This window comes from Bos mutus, chromosome 5 (genome assembly GCF_027580195.1).
Source record: "Bos mutus isolate GX-2022 chromosome 5, NWIPB_WYAK_1.1, whole genome shotgun sequence".
NCBI lineage: Eukaryota > Metazoa > Chordata > Mammalia > Artiodactyla > Bovidae > Bos > Bos mutus.
In genome coordinates this window covers 99,992,612-100,007,360 of record NC_091621.1, presented here as the reverse complement: position 1 = coordinate 100,007,360, position 14,749 = coordinate 99,992,612, and the positions used below count along the sequence as shown (strand labels likewise).

Below are 14,749 nucleotides of genomic sequence, written 5' to 3'. Positions count from 1 at the left end.
ACACTGGCGCACGCAGGCTCTATGGCAGCAGGCTGACCCCATAGGTGGAAACATCAAAAACAGCGAAGACCCTCAACCTGGTATTTTCATCCCCAAGAAGGAAATAATGAGAAGCGTCCATGAGACGTTCTCTGCAGAGTTAGGTGAAGGCAAAATATTTAAACAGCACCGACGTCTGGCTGCAGGGAACAGGCTAAGAAAACTATGTTGCAGCTACATAGTAGAATATTCTGTTTTTAAAAATGTTCACGGTAATATGAACATTAGGGGGGAAAATCCTAATAATTCCTTTTAGCAACAGGTAAAGTAATTTTTGTTTTGTTTTGTTTTTTTCAGGATATTCAGGTTTTCTCAGAGCATACATTCTCTTACCTTTTTTAAAATATGTTCTCAATAACAAGAGTAATAAAACATCATATATTGTAACAATACAAACAGAGCGACTGGCCACCACAGCCTGCTTCCTAACCAACACAGCGTAACTCAGCCTGTGGTCCCCTCCTGGCCCCTTTCTGCAGGTTTTCCCACACGCAAGGCTGTCAATGATGAGGTGCAAGATGGTGGCGTCTTTCTCCCTAGAGGCAGAATGACCTCCTGGGAGAGGACAAACCCTAGAGTTGGGTGTCTTGGCATGTGTCCCCCTCGGCACGGCCAGAATCCTTGTCCTTTGAGCTGCTGCAGTGCAGGCCGGACGGCGATGCCATTTCACCATTCAGCCCTTCCTGGGCTTTCAGGCGTGCCCAAGTTTGGCATCACCTACAACAGTGCAACAGAAGCCTGCCTGTGTTTCTAACAAAGGTGGCGGGAGAACGTGGGCTTTCGGAAGGGGGCATGGCCTCAGGTAACTAGAAAAAAGAGATCTCCTTAACACGTAGTTTAAAATCAAGAGTGGCTTCAACAGCCTTAGGAGACAAAGGAGCTAAGCAGGGGAGGCCGAACAGCGCAGGGCCACGTGCAGAAGGGTGGGGGAGGACCAGGGGTGGCTTGGGAGCACCACTGTGACAGCAAGTTTCTCATCGCCGATCCTCACTCATCGCCGATCCTCACTGACGGGAAGGCTGAGGACCGACCAGCTCATCACACCTCCAAGTGTTAGACATTCTGTGCAGGCGACACAACTTCCTGAGAAGAACCAGCTTATAGTCTAAGCTTGGACCTCTGCAGACTCAGGACACACCTGTTCAGGTCCAAGCCCTGGGATCAAGCCCACTGGAGGATGTCTGACAGCTGGTATGAAGATAGCTCTGCTACTTCCTGGCCGGTGGTCTTGGCAATAACAAAGCCAACAACACCTACAGGCATGCCTCTCATCCCGGGGACAATGTTACCCCTCAATCCCACCCAGCAGATGTTCTAGGATGTCTGGAGACATTTCTGGTTGTCGCAGGTAGGGAGGGTGCTACTGACCTCTGGTGGGGAGAAGCCAGGTCTGCTGCTAAATATCCTACAACGTGCAGGAGGGTCCCTGACAATAAAGACTGATCTGGCCACTGAGGTGGGCAGTGTGGAGGCTGAGAGGCCCTGCCCAAGAGCACTGACTGCCCAGCACTGGGCTTTGTGAGCTCCGTTAATACACATTCCCCAGTACAGTGGTGGTCACCCACATTTTCCAGATGAGGCAACTAAGCCTCAGAGAGGTGAAGTAACTGGCCCAAAGTCACATAGGAGCGGAGCCCTAATTCAGACTGCAAAGTCCATGACTTTAGCACAAACAGCACATCTACACCCTGAAAACACGCTTAATAATAACACCGCATGACACCAGGGTGTGCACGCCTCACCTTGCCAGCGTAGTGGATGATGCAGAAATCTGCCTTGTCCTTCAGCTGCTTGGGCTTCTGGAACTTGGGGTGGGTGCCCTGCTCCTGCATCACCTTCTCCACGAAACTCTTGTCCGTGGCTTTGGGGAACCAGCACTCCTCGTCCAGCAGGGCCAGGATGCCAGGAGGGCCTGCCTGGAGGGAGCATAGCATCGCACAGGTCAGCTTGACCTGGAAACCCACCGACTCTCACCCTCGTAAAGAAGTCACAGCCTGGCTTTCAGAAACTCAAGAATCTCACCAGAAGGTGGGCAGTGCTTTCCTCACACAAGAAAAAAATAAGGAGCATGACTGAAAGCACTCCAATTACAAGTTCTAGCTGAAAAAGAAATTTCTGAGGTCTAGGCTATGTCCAACACACCTTAATCCGATGATCCATTGCAAGATTCTCCCATGAGAACACTGGAAATCACGTGGTGGCTTGATGGGCCATGCAGACCCCTGACCCACATCCAGAGGCTGCCCCTCAACAGGGGTCCTGGCCCCTCGAGTCCCTCTGGGACCCCACTCGACACACAGTGTGTCCACACAACTATGTGGTGAGCGGGGACATTGAGGATAAGGCTCCTGAGGAAGAGGAAGCGCCCCGGAGCCCCATAGCCTTTCAAACTCTGAGTTTATAAGAGAGCAGACTCGGGCACTGTGGGGCTGGCTGACAGGCCTGGGAACCAAACACCAACTTGTTTGTTGGAAAACAAAACTGATTTAAACAAAAAACTCATCATCAAAGTAAACCATTCGGTATTAGGATCACCGATGGTTCCGTCCCCAGAGGGGTGGAGCAACAGGTGGGGCAAGGCGCAGCCTCGAGGCTCTTACCGGCTTCTCGATGAGGTCGATGCAAGGCTGCAGGTCGAGGCCGAAGTCGATGAAGTTCCACTCGATGCCCTCGCGCTGGTACTCCTCCTGCTCCAGGATGAACATCGTGTGGTTGAAGAGCTGCTGCAGCTTCTCGTTGGTGTAGTTGATGCAGAGCTGCTCGAAGGAGTTCAGCTGCAAGAGGGAGATGGGGTCAGACAGATCCCTGTTGTTGCCGGCGAGCCCCCAGGAAGGACCGGAGGGGTACTTAGGCAGAATCTCCTGGGGCCCCACTGTGCCACCCCCGTGGGCCTTCCCTCATCACACCCGCAGCAGTGGCTGCACTGCTGGGGCCCACGGATCCCGCCAGCAGTCTGGTGGAGCCCCTGTATCAAGATGATGTTTTCAAATGCATAAAATTGATCAAAAGAGAAAGAAGTTATCTGGAAATGTAATTATCAAACGTGGCAACATAGAAATCTATAGTGCTTCTTAATTAACAAGCACAAGTCCAAGCCGTCGGCTTCGTAACACCTGGAATTTGAAGTAGAGGTGAATGCAAACAGTATGCGTGTGTGCCAAGTCGCTCAGTCGTGTCCGACTCTTTGCGACCCCACGGACTGTAGCCACCAGGCTCCTCTGTCCGTAGGATTCTCCAGGCAAGAATACTGGAGTGGGTTGCCAGTCCCTTCTCCAGTGGATCTTCCCTATCCAGGGATCGAACACGCATCTCTTATGTCTCCTGCGTTGGCAGGCCGGTTCTTTACCACTAGCGCCACCTGGGAACCGAAACAATACAACATCCAACGACTGCTATGATGTGAAAATCCCTGATTTCTACTAAGACAAGCACTGCTAATGCAGCTGTGGTTTGCGTACTCTGCTGAATATACTGAGAGGTTAGTGAAAATAAAGAGGTAATTCTCTCCCCATGCAAGTTCGCAGCTCCTCTGAAAACAGCCATGGACCCTAGGCTAGGCTGAAGAATCTCTGAGCTCCTGCAATTACAAGTTTTTGCTACCTGACCTCAAAGTCTTTATGGGCAGGGACAAAGTCATGTCACAACACTCAAAATAAATATTTGAGAAAACATAAACAATAAACGAACAGAAAGCCCCTGCCTGTGAGGCCTCCTAGGACACCATCTAGATGGTACCATTCTCGCCAGCATTTCTGCTTGGGAAAGGGCACTTTGTTTAAGCTTTAAATACACCCAACTACTGTCTCCTGTCTCCACACAAGCAAGGAGGTGGCCAGCTCAAATCGCTGTGGGACCAGGTGAGAGAGGACCCCAGCCCAAGGAGAAGGCAGCCCCAGAGGCTCAGGAGGTGAGAGGGGTCTCAAGGGAGAAGCTCACATCAAAGATCTCGAAGCCAGCGATGTCCAGGATCCCAATGAATGAGGCACCCTGCCTCTTGGTCTTGTCCAGAGCCTTGTTGATGCGCAGGACCAGCCAGCGGAACATGCGCTCGTAGGTGGCCTTGGCCAAGGCCTCGATGGCAAAGTCAGCCTGCGGGGATACCCGGGGCAGGGGGGAAGGGTCAGACACAGGGAGTGTCTCATTCCTTTTACCCCAACAATGTCACCTGCAGGGCCCACCCCCAGAAAAACAGCCTCAAAGATGAGAAAAAACCTTCAAGCACAGATACGTTCACTGCAGTGTTATTTATAATGAAGAAAGTTGCAAGAGCCCAAACTTTCAACATTACATGCCAAGTGAACTTGTGTGTGTGCACGCTAAGTTGCTTCAGTCATGTCTGACTCTTTGCAACCCTGTGGACCATGGCCTCCCAGGCTCCTCTGTGCATGGGATTCTCCAAGCAAGAATACCGGAGCGGGTTGCCACGTCCTCCTCTAGGGGATCTTCCACTCAGGGATCAAACCTGGGTCTCCTGCATTGGCAGGCAGGCTCTTTACCTCTAGTGCCACCTGGGAAGCCCCAGAATGAACTTAGAGCTTTGCAAAGACTTTTTTAAAAATAAATGGATATGAACTGAAGTAGCTACAGAAGAAATGACATCTGAGATGTGCTTCAAGTAACACAGCTAGGGGTATGGAGACCAGATTAACCAGGAGCCAAGACCAGCCATGAGTCAGTGACTCCTGCAGCCTGGACCTTGGGCCCAGCTTCCTCCTGCTCTCAGTGGGGTGACACCACCTGCTCTCCAAGGTGCCGTGAGGACTCAGAGAGGTGACAGTGCTAACACAGGGGACACCCCAGGGCAGGCCTCAACGTGGCCACTGCAACAGTCCTCGCCAAGGAGGTGGCCCAACCCCCCAGCCAGAGGGCTCACCTGCTCCTTCGTCTGCGCCTTCTGGACGTAATCCCGTCCCACCTTGATGCGCGGGGTGAGGATTCCTCGGGTGAAATCGGTCACGTTGATACCCAACAGGTGGGATACTTTCTGGGCAGCTAATATTTTTCAAAGAGTAAGGAAGGAAGGGATAAAAGGTTTTAATTAAACCCAAGAGAACGAGTCCCTCTGCTCAACCTGTGAAAGGTATGGTAACTGAGTCACCGTTACCAGGACAATCAACCCAGCCCGGCCCTTCCTCCACAGGGCACAGAACAGTCGGCTCTCCCCTCAGACAGGCCAGCGGGCATGGCTCCCAACTCAGGGCCCCACAGCGGGACCTCTGCACACCCTTGGCCACGTCCTGAGTGTGAAAGAGGGTCCTGAACACAAACAGCACCGCCCTAGACACAGGGACAGAACAGGACAACTCACACGCCCACACATTAAATTCTATCAAAAGCCCCTCCGGAGCACATGTTAAGGCTAACTTAAAGTAGGGTCACTTGCCATGACCTGAGGACCAGCAATGGCCAAAGAGCTAGGGTGAGGACAGTGTTTCATGTCCTCCCAAGTCCACAGGCAAGTTGAACGACAGCAGAAATGACTGTTTTACAAACAGAGACAACTGGTCTGGTCTCAGCATAAATGAGAGAAATCCGGGGCCACAGATCATGGGTTTTCTAGCTCATTCTGACACTTACTCCGTGAAGGAGCAGCAGGGTCATGTTCACGAATGTTTTACCAAAATACGGCGTGACAGGCAGCCACACACATGCAGTAAAAAAGAAGAGTGTCTAAGATCTCTCCAAGACTCCTTCTCCTGACCCATCTAACCCAGGCCCCTACCCACATAATCAGGTGAGGGGCCCATGGGATTACCTGTGTTGTCGGGCATGGAGGCCTGGTCGCTGTTACGCTCCTTCTTGAAGACGATGTTGCCGAGCTGGAGGACCCCCGAGATGACTCGCAGCAAGCCTTGGGGTGCAATGAAAGGCAGCTCAGAACCAGGTGGGGTGTCACCCCCCTCAGAGGCCCTCGGGTAAGATAAACCATGTGGGGCACCAGGCCTTGGCCTAAAGCACATCTCCAGGGCCTCTGGTTGACCTCCGCTGGGGCAGCCTTGTGTTTAGATACAAGCTCTGTTAATGCTTCTAAGTTCAGACGTGCCTCTACCTAGGGCCCACTGTCTGTTTTTAAAAATAAAGTTTTATTGGAACACAGTCAGGCCTGTCCATGTACATGCTATTGGTGGGAGAGCAAAAGTGACCCTGACTCTAATGCTGGAGAACAGGGTACACACACCCCAGCCCCTAATCTTCCTAAAATGCAGCATCAAGGCCCCCTCACCACCCTCTAGAGAAACAGGAAGACACAGGCAAGGACACCTTGCCACACCACTGTCACTCTGGGTGTCACCAGTGCAGAAGCCCCAGCCCCTTCCACACTCGGCTCGGACAAAGCCGGAATATTCCACTTCCAGCAAATGGCAAGGACAGGAGCAGTAGACCCAGGCCCTGGGAAGTTAGGGACCTGTTCTTTGTCCTCATATGTCCCCGGGAGATATGACCAAGAAGAAATAACCCTGAACCTCAAATCTGCGGGCCCACCTCCCACCACTCGGCCTTCCTCTGGTCTCTATGGACTTCCTAATGGCCAGTGCCAACAGGAAGCGCTCCCCAGCCTCCCTGGGGAGGGCTGGCCCATACCCATCTGCTCTTCCTCTGGGATGCCCATAATCCGAAAGGCCTCCATGGTCTCCTGGAACATGTCCTTGTCCTGTTGCCCAGGAATGGTGACATGCCCATTGGACAGGAAGCGGTATTTGTTGTATGACTCCAGCAGGAGATCAGCTGTAGGGAGCAGAGGGCAAAGTTCAGTGAGGGTCAGGAGGCTCCAGTCAACCCTGTGACCTCAAAGGTGTGGGAGATGGAGAAGCACCCCAAAACACCCCAGGAATGCTGAGTCTCCCCAGCACGAGAGACGGGCACACACAGAGCCCCCTTCCCAAGAGCATCAAGGCCCAGAAGCCTGCAGCTGCACAGTGACCTGCGCAGGCTCCCTCTGGCCTGGTTCAAAACAGGGGCCAAGCCTGCAGCTGGCCCAGGAACAGAAGTCAGGCTCTCCTTGCCTGCCCCCAGGCTGAGATTTCATTTCCTCACTGCAGTGTGGCCTGACTGCAGGGGGATCCCCAAGGTGGGCCCACAACTCACACTTGAGGTGCTCCCCAGCCCCAGACAGCAGGTAGTAGAAGATGTGGAAGGTCCGCTCTTCCTTGGCTTGGCGGATGGCACGAGATTTCTCCAGAAGATCTTCAAGAACATTAAGGAACTGTGCACACTGTTGGGAAGGCAGCCTGCCACATTCCCCCATTCAAAAGCCATGGAACTTCACCAGCAGAAAACAGCAAAACAAAACAAAGGCAAACTATCCTGGCTCTGTCCCTCATGGCGTGTAGCCTGTCCAAACAGCAGCTCTCACACTTGGGAGCCTCGTCTGTGTAAAGGGCCCCCTTCTCACAAGAGAAGGGAGCTAAGAACACCTCCCCAGGCTATTAACATAAAGGAGCATCCACCCAACTCTACCCTCAGGGAACCACACTGAATGACCTTCTATAGCTCCATCCTATTCGAAGATCAATTTTGCACACATGCTCAGTTATGTCCAACTCTTTGCGACCCCGTGGACTGTAGCCCGCCAGGCTCCTCTGTCCATGGGATTCTCCAGGCAAGAATACTGGAGTGGGTTGCCATTTCCTTCTCCAGGGGATCTTTCCGACTCAGGGATGAAACTCATGTCTCCTGTATCTCCTGCATTGGTAGGCGGATTCTTTACCACTGAGCCACCTGCAAAACCCTAAGCTCAATTTTATCCCTCCTATAAAGAAAAATCAACTTATCCTGGTCCTTTCCCTGGTGCCATAGACAAGGTGTCGCAAGAGGCCAGTAAAGGGGAAACCGCAGGAATCAGGAAGCAGCCTCTTCTCCATCAAGGTCACTTCTCCCAACCCCAGAACACTCTTTACAGTTAACCACAAGGATACAAGTCTCAATGTTGGCTCCCACGATGTAGCCATTGACATCAAAGTTGATGCGGATGAACTTGCCCTGAGGAAAGACAGATGAAGAGATCAGAGCCCCATCGTCCAGCCCCTTCCCCAGTGGCACAGCCTGGAGGCAGGAAACCAAGAGACTGAGCCTGCGTCTGGCAGCCAGGGACCCAGCACCCCAACCGCACAGGAACTCAGGACTCAAAAAGGCCACAGGGCTAAGCCTGAGTCAGGACCATCTCCAGGGGTGCCCAAATTCCTCCACAGAAGAGAGGAGGGAAGCAGTTATCTGGAGGCGCTCCTCCTGCTTGGTCTGACTCTGGGTTCTAACTGGCTGCGGTTACAGCAGGACAAGCAGGGGACCGGTGGGGACTCCCCGCTGCCTCGCTGTCTTCATCACCTGAGCTGAGGAAGCTCCTTACGCAGGTGTGTGACCCAGTCTACTGCCTACAACAGGCCCAGAAGCACCAAGTCTGACCCTTCTCTGCGTCAAACACTCAAACACTCAGTGGGAAGGTGCCCGTGAGCACCACCACTCACAAATCGAGAAGAGTTGTCGTTCTTGACAGTCTTGGCGTTCCCGAAGGCCTCCAGGATGGGGTTGGCCTGCAGCAGCTGCCGCTCCAGCTCACCCTGGAAAGGAACCCAGAGGCGTGGTGAGGGCCAGGCAGTGGCGCGGCTGCCAGACGTGCTCTGCCAGGCGGAGGGAAGGCGGCAGAGCTGTGTCCACACACCCCACGTGCCAGGGATGGGGGCTTCCGGACTCCAACCACACCGGCCTTGGCCTGGTCCCCAGTGTCACTCCAGAGCAACCTTTTTGCCAGATGTCTGGAAACGCTGCCTGACTTGAACTTGCTTCCTGGGCTAACCAACCAGCAGCCCTAGAAAGGGAAAGCAGGCTGCCCATCCAGCTCGGGGACCTGGTGGGACGGCCTGGATCAGCCCTGGAGGATGCACTGGGAAGCAGCACTTGAAATAAGAAAAGACACAGAGGCATCAATCCTTCCCCTGGATCGTTTCCATCCAGGACGCTGCCCTTCCTCTGCCCCCCGGACCTCTACTCCCCACCCAACAGCCCACAAAAAAATTTTCCCTTTCCATAGGACAAGGAGAGAGGGAACCAGATCTGCAAGACCCCACCTTGTCACATCTGTGTCCTAATAAACTCTGCATTTTCCCTGCTGGTCCCCTGTCCTGCTACTCCCCAAGCCCCCCCACCCCCCAAACCTGTTCCCAGCAAGTCAGGTGTCTGGGCATGGGATGAGCAAGGCCCACTTTCAGTTCTAATTATTTACTGATAACATCAATAAGCCCTACTACAGTCTCATGATACTTGGTGGTTGGCAAAATGTCCCCTTATTTACGCCTTCTTATCCTTGGGTCCTCGTGATACTTAGAGTAGGAAATACAAGACTAGCCCCATTCCAACTAAAGTTGAGGGAAGGGGAATGAATTGCCCGAGGTCATCCAGCCATCATCCAGCAAAGCAGGTCATCGAATTCAAGGTTTCTACCTCACACCTGTCAGTTACCACACCATCTCTCGCCACGCCCCAGCCCTACCTGGGGATCTCCCTGCTATCAGGTGGGCAGGACTTTGGAAGCAGTTATCATCCTCCTGGCAGGCCAGGTAATAACTGACACTGCCTGAGGAAAAGACGGCTCTTGTTCACCTTAATACCTGGGCACTCTAGGGAGACAGCACATCACACAAGGGCCAGGTGGGGTTTTCTAATTTATCGGCAGGGCTGGAGTCAAGCCAGGACTTTCTGAGAATAAAGGCTGCCTGCCTGTAATCTGTGATGAAAGGGAGAACTGGCGGCAGGTGCTCCCCAAAGAGCCATGAGCTACAGCGTCCCAGGGACGCCTGCGGCACACAAGGCCGCTCAGGCACACCATTCTGTACATAAGTCTACAGAACACCGAGGATGCTCTGGGGTCTGGAAAGGCCACCAGCGACTGGAGGGGGCCCCACTACAGCCATCCCTGGTCAGAGATCCTCCCAGGGTTGGAGAGTCTTGATTTTGGACTGTATAGATAATGTGGAGGAGGGTCAGTGCAGCCAGGTCAAGGGGCAGAGGTCAAGCCCACAGAGCAGGCCCTACAGGAGTGCAGGGCACCAGCAGTCACAGGACATTGGCTTCCATCCCCTAGGCTCAGACGGGCTGGGAAGACAGCGAGGCAGCCCACGGATCCAGAGTTGGTTTGAGCGCTGCTCCCCCACTCACTAAAACACCTTCTCCAAGCACAGGCCAGGCGGCCAGGCTGGCCGAGCCACTCCTGTTCCCAGTCAGGTGGGAGCTTGGTCCCCACCAGAGCAGGCAGCCTGCTTAGATGCAAAGCTAAGGCCTCTGTTGGGGACACAGGCTGCTGCTGTGGAAACGTGGGGCCACCAGGCCAACCCAAGAGCGACCAGCTCAGAGTCCCAAGCTGAACTCAGCTGAACTGAATGGTGGCGGCTAACCTACAGGTTTCTCTTCATTGATGCCTAACTGGGCACAGCAGAGACCTTTATTTGTCAATGAAACCTGCATATGGTGAAATTATGAGGCACTGCTATAGGCAGCATGTGCTTGTGAGGTTTGGGATTATCTGCATGCTCTCTGAAGGGCTTCCCTGGGTGGAGTTTCTGCCAGGGGCCTCCAACTAGTACACAAAAACCAGAGGGAGGAAGAGCATCAGAGGTCGCTGTTCAGACTCTAGAAGTCCATCTGGAAAGTCCCTTCACCCAGCGCTGCTTTGCCAGCTTGCCATCTGGCCAAAGCCTGGACCCCCATAAGCTGAGGTTTGGGGTATCCGAATGGGTGTTCTTGGGATGAGCACTTGGGTCACTGCGGGGAGCAAGCTCCCCAGCGTATGCCACAACAGGCCTAGAACACAAGGCACAAACCAAGTCAAGAGTGTCTCGTGGCCTAGGTGTGTGTGCAAAATCACTGCACAGCTTCAGGCGAGGAAATCAAACAAACTGGTCAATGGCCTTTACAACTGAGGGCCTGGACGGTCGTGGGAAGCCAAGGGCAGCCTATTCGATCATTCGAGTTGAACTTGGAGCTGGGTACTGGGTGCCCATCACACAGCAGCCTGAGAACGAGGACGTGACAAGTTCGCCTCCACTCGTCACAGCTCTCACATGCTGTCCTGAGTGCTGGGGGCCTGCCTCTCCCCGCACCTGCAGATGGATCAGCCCCAGACATAACGCACGTGGGTCGGCGTCACTGCTCTGTAACTGTGGTCCCCCGTCCTGTCCCACAGGGCAGCGACACCAAGACCACCCTCTGGAGATCCAGACACATACTAGGCATTCAACCAGTAGTTGGGAAATGGATTTTCCTGCAAATCCAGAGATGGAAAACCGCAGCTAGAGAACTCCTAACCTCCCCAGGCCTGTTTTTAAAATAGGTCCCTTAAAAAAGAATGGAAAATGGGGGAAGGGGAGGGTAGAGAGAGACAGCAAAAGAAAACTTTACTCGTTTCTAAATATAACTCCTGACACCCCTTGGAAAAAGATTCAGAATGTCTGGCAAAGTCTGGCGCATGAAAAGTCACTTCTGGTTTGATTCCAGAAGACTATGCTCTTTAGAACATTCTGCAGGACACACCCCAGGTCTGCATGCAAGGAGACACACACCGCTACTTACTTACACACGCTGCACATGGCGCCCTGGGAAGTGGGGGGCGCCCAGATGGCTGTAGGGGACCCCAGTGGCACTTAGATTTCATAGGGAAGTTCAAGAGTGTGTACTTGAGAGACAGAGAGAGCACCACACGGGCATGCTTCAGACTGACCACACCCCGCTCTGGGGAAGCCCAGTGAGCAGATTCTTGGCACTGCTTCCAGCCAGTGCGGTAAGGGCCGCCCACCCCATCTGGTCCAGCACGCTGAACGTGTGGGGGTCTGGTCAGGCAGATGCTCACTCCGCTGTGCCTCGGTCAGGGCTCCGCACAGGGACTTCTGGCCCTCATGCGCATGGGAACTCTGAGCTTCTGAGAACAGCTAGGTGGTGAGACTGGTCCCCTTCCTGCCGGGGCTGTCATTGCAGAGTGCACGCGAGATCACCGTGTGTCACAACCCAGCCCCTCGTCCCAAGAGAGTCAGTGAACCGAGCCTATAAGAAGAGGTCTAGCCGCAGAGAGTGACAATGGTGTGGAGTGAAAAGCTGCTTAGAAAAAAATCGTAATTCAAGGGCACACGATGGGCAGAACACACATTCCTGGTGTACAACGTGCAGTAAACGTGCAGCTCACCTAGCGAGGACACCGCTGGGTTCGACCACAGTCCACCAAGGGGGAGAGGGGGAAAAAAAGGGAAGTGAGATGACTTTGCAGCTGCCTTTTCTCTCTTCGCTGGGGGCTGTCCACCCAGAGGCATTTCAACACCAGGGAACAGAAGCAGGGGTTCCAATGCCGGCCTGCCCGAGATCCTTCAAGTCTCCATTGACTTGAGAACCAAGCTTTGGAATCTGTCTTCCAACCTCAGAAGTGGAGGACACACAGCATGGGCTGCAAACTTCCAGCAGTCTCCAGTTTCCACAGCAACTCACAGTTAGGGCCGGTCAAGGAGGAAATGGGCTGGCTCTCACCAGACCCACTCCCAGGAAGGCCAGGACGCAGTCTCAAGGAAAGTGGGCCTGGCCTCTACTTCAGTCCCCCAAACGCCAAGCCATGGATCATTAAGTGCTCTCCCTTAGGGAAACCAGGCACGTCCGTGGGGAGGAAGACCACACTCACCTGGTCCTTCTTGCTCTTGTGTGATGAGGCCACGTGAGCCAGGTACTGAATGACTTTCTTGGTGTTCTCCGTCTTGCCAGCTCCAGACTCACCCCTGCCAGGAGAGCCAGAGTAGTTCTCAGGGGAGAAGTGGCCAAATCTTTGGTGTCTCCCCTTTCCCACTGCAGGCTCTACTGTCTCCCATTCTGTGGGTGCCAACGCGGGACACCCCTCCACCCCCGCAACAGCCCGTGGCAGGAAAGGAACAGGCTAACTCTGGAATCCTCACTGGGGTCCTTTCCCATGGCCCTCCAGAGGCCTGACAAGAGTAAACTTCGGTCCACTGCCAGCCCTGGTCACTTGGCAGCCTTTGCTTCCAAAAGTCTCAGGAATCAGTTTTCAGCAGCTGTTGACTCAGGGGTCAAAGGCACTTATACATCTTTCCTTGAAACTTCACTTGAAGGAATGTTCTGTACCATTAACTTCCTCGGCAGTGGGTTGATTTATCAGCTCCTCGTTAGGTTCAGAGGACGGAGGTGAGAAGCCCAGGTAAAGAAAGCTGAGGTTCAAAGCAGGAGAATGCATTCTGGGGGCCATCAGCTCCCAACCCTGCCTTGTTGAGAAAATGCTTGCTTTTCTTCTTGGCTATAAACCCCAGCCCCACCCCCTCCTTTGAGGAAGGAGATTAAATCTTTGGCCATGAAATAAAGCTCATTCTACTGTGGGACCACTGAGTAGCAAACATTAAGCCTGTTCCTTGGGGAAGTGGGGGCTTCCCTGGTGACTCAGACAGTAAAGAATCTGCCTGCAATGCAGAAGACCCGGGTTCAATCCCTGGGTCAGGAAGATCCCCTGGAGAAGGGAATGGCAACCTAGTCCAGTATGCTTGCTTGGAGAATTCCATGGACAGAGGAGCCTGGCGGGCTACAGTCCATGGGGTCACAAAGAGACGTAACTGAGCAACTCACATTTTCACTTTTCACTTTTTGGGGAAGGGGTAGGGGATTGACTTGGGAATGGATTTCATGGACCTAGGTTTTGGTAGGAGTCCCGAAGAGTAAGAACAGAACAGAGTGACCAAGGCCCCACCACCCAGACAGAAACACTTACGTGCACAAAATGGACTGGTCCTCTCGGTCTGAAATAAAAGAGACATGGGGTTAACCTCCAGGAGAGTAAAGCATCCCCCTCCAGTTTCTGAAGGGCTGCCCACTGCCCCCACCCCCACCTTCCAGGAGCAGAAAGCCTCAGACGCTGGCCTTGCAGGAGGATTGGGGGTTCCACACCACCAACACACGCTGATCCCCTGTCTCACTGGGAGGAGGGACATTCCCTGGTGGCAGCTGCTCCCTCCTCCAGGGGCTCAGACTGCCCGCCCTGGCTGCCCACCCAGCCCCAATTCCATCTGTCCACCTCTGAGGAAGCCAACCTCTGGAAAGCTCCCTGGAAATCTATTTTCCTGAGTGCTAAGGTGGAGGCTGCCCTGTGCATTTCTAACTTGGGGTTGTTGGAAACAAGGTCTGTGGCAGATATTTAAAAACACTGTCCCCATCCAGGTAAGAGGCACAAGTAAGACGCTGGGTGAGAGGTGGGGTCAAGGCTGGCTTTGCAGTGGGACAGCCCTGGGCTAAGATGCTGCCTCGGTGTGGCCTTCCCAGAGCCCAGCCTCCTCCCGTGATGGGGGATAAGAGTATACGTGGAAATTACACACGAGAAAGCACCAGTGTGGTGTCTGGCATGGGGAAAGTGCTCAGAATGTGAGTTCGGAGGCAGGCAGGAAAGAACAGAAGCTCTTCATAATCAGCTCCTGGCCAGTTTCTGTGACAACTGGGGTCTCCCAGCCTGGGGGTCAGGAACTCTCAGCCACTCTCCTAGCTCTGTGAGCCACTCAGCCAGCAAGGATGTAAACAATGCTCTCCCCTTGAGGGCAGGCAGAATAGTAATGTTCAGCTCTGAAAGCAAAGTTTGACAGAAATGCTTTATTTAAGATATCAGGGTTGGCCTGGCTCAGTCCTGGGTGCGCAATTTTAAGCAACAGCTAAAAATAAAACCTTTTTCTTTTCCCTTTTTATCCCATCGCAT

The 14,749-nt window shown here is 53.5% G+C and overlaps 1 protein-coding gene across 1 annotated transcript in view; it reads right to left on the bottom strand.

Moving 5' to 3' along the window:
• MYH9 (myosin heavy chain 9) overlaps positions 1-14,749 on the bottom strand; it is an 86,126-nt gene that overhangs the window by 24,175 nt on the left and 47,202 nt on the right. Inside the window, exons 4-14 of the mRNA XM_070371358.1 lie at positions 13,778-13,805; positions 12,689-12,782; positions 8,502-8,594; positions 7,956-8,019; positions 7,126-7,224; positions 6,622-6,765; positions 5,795-5,890; positions 4,913-5,031; positions 3,976-4,128; positions 2,640-2,813; positions 1,782-1,955 (exon numbers count right to left, since the gene is read on the bottom strand). Coding sequence (XP_070227459.1) covers positions 1,782-1,955; positions 2,640-2,813; positions 3,976-4,128; positions 4,913-5,031; positions 5,795-5,890; positions 6,622-6,765; positions 7,126-7,224; positions 7,956-8,019; positions 8,502-8,594; positions 12,689-12,782; positions 13,778-13,805 — 1,238 coding nt within the window. The remainder of the gene's footprint in view (positions 1-1,781; positions 1,956-2,639; positions 2,814-3,975; positions 4,129-4,912; positions 5,032-5,794; positions 5,891-6,621; positions 6,766-7,125; positions 7,225-7,955; positions 8,020-8,501; positions 8,595-12,688; positions 12,783-13,777; positions 13,806-14,749) is intronic.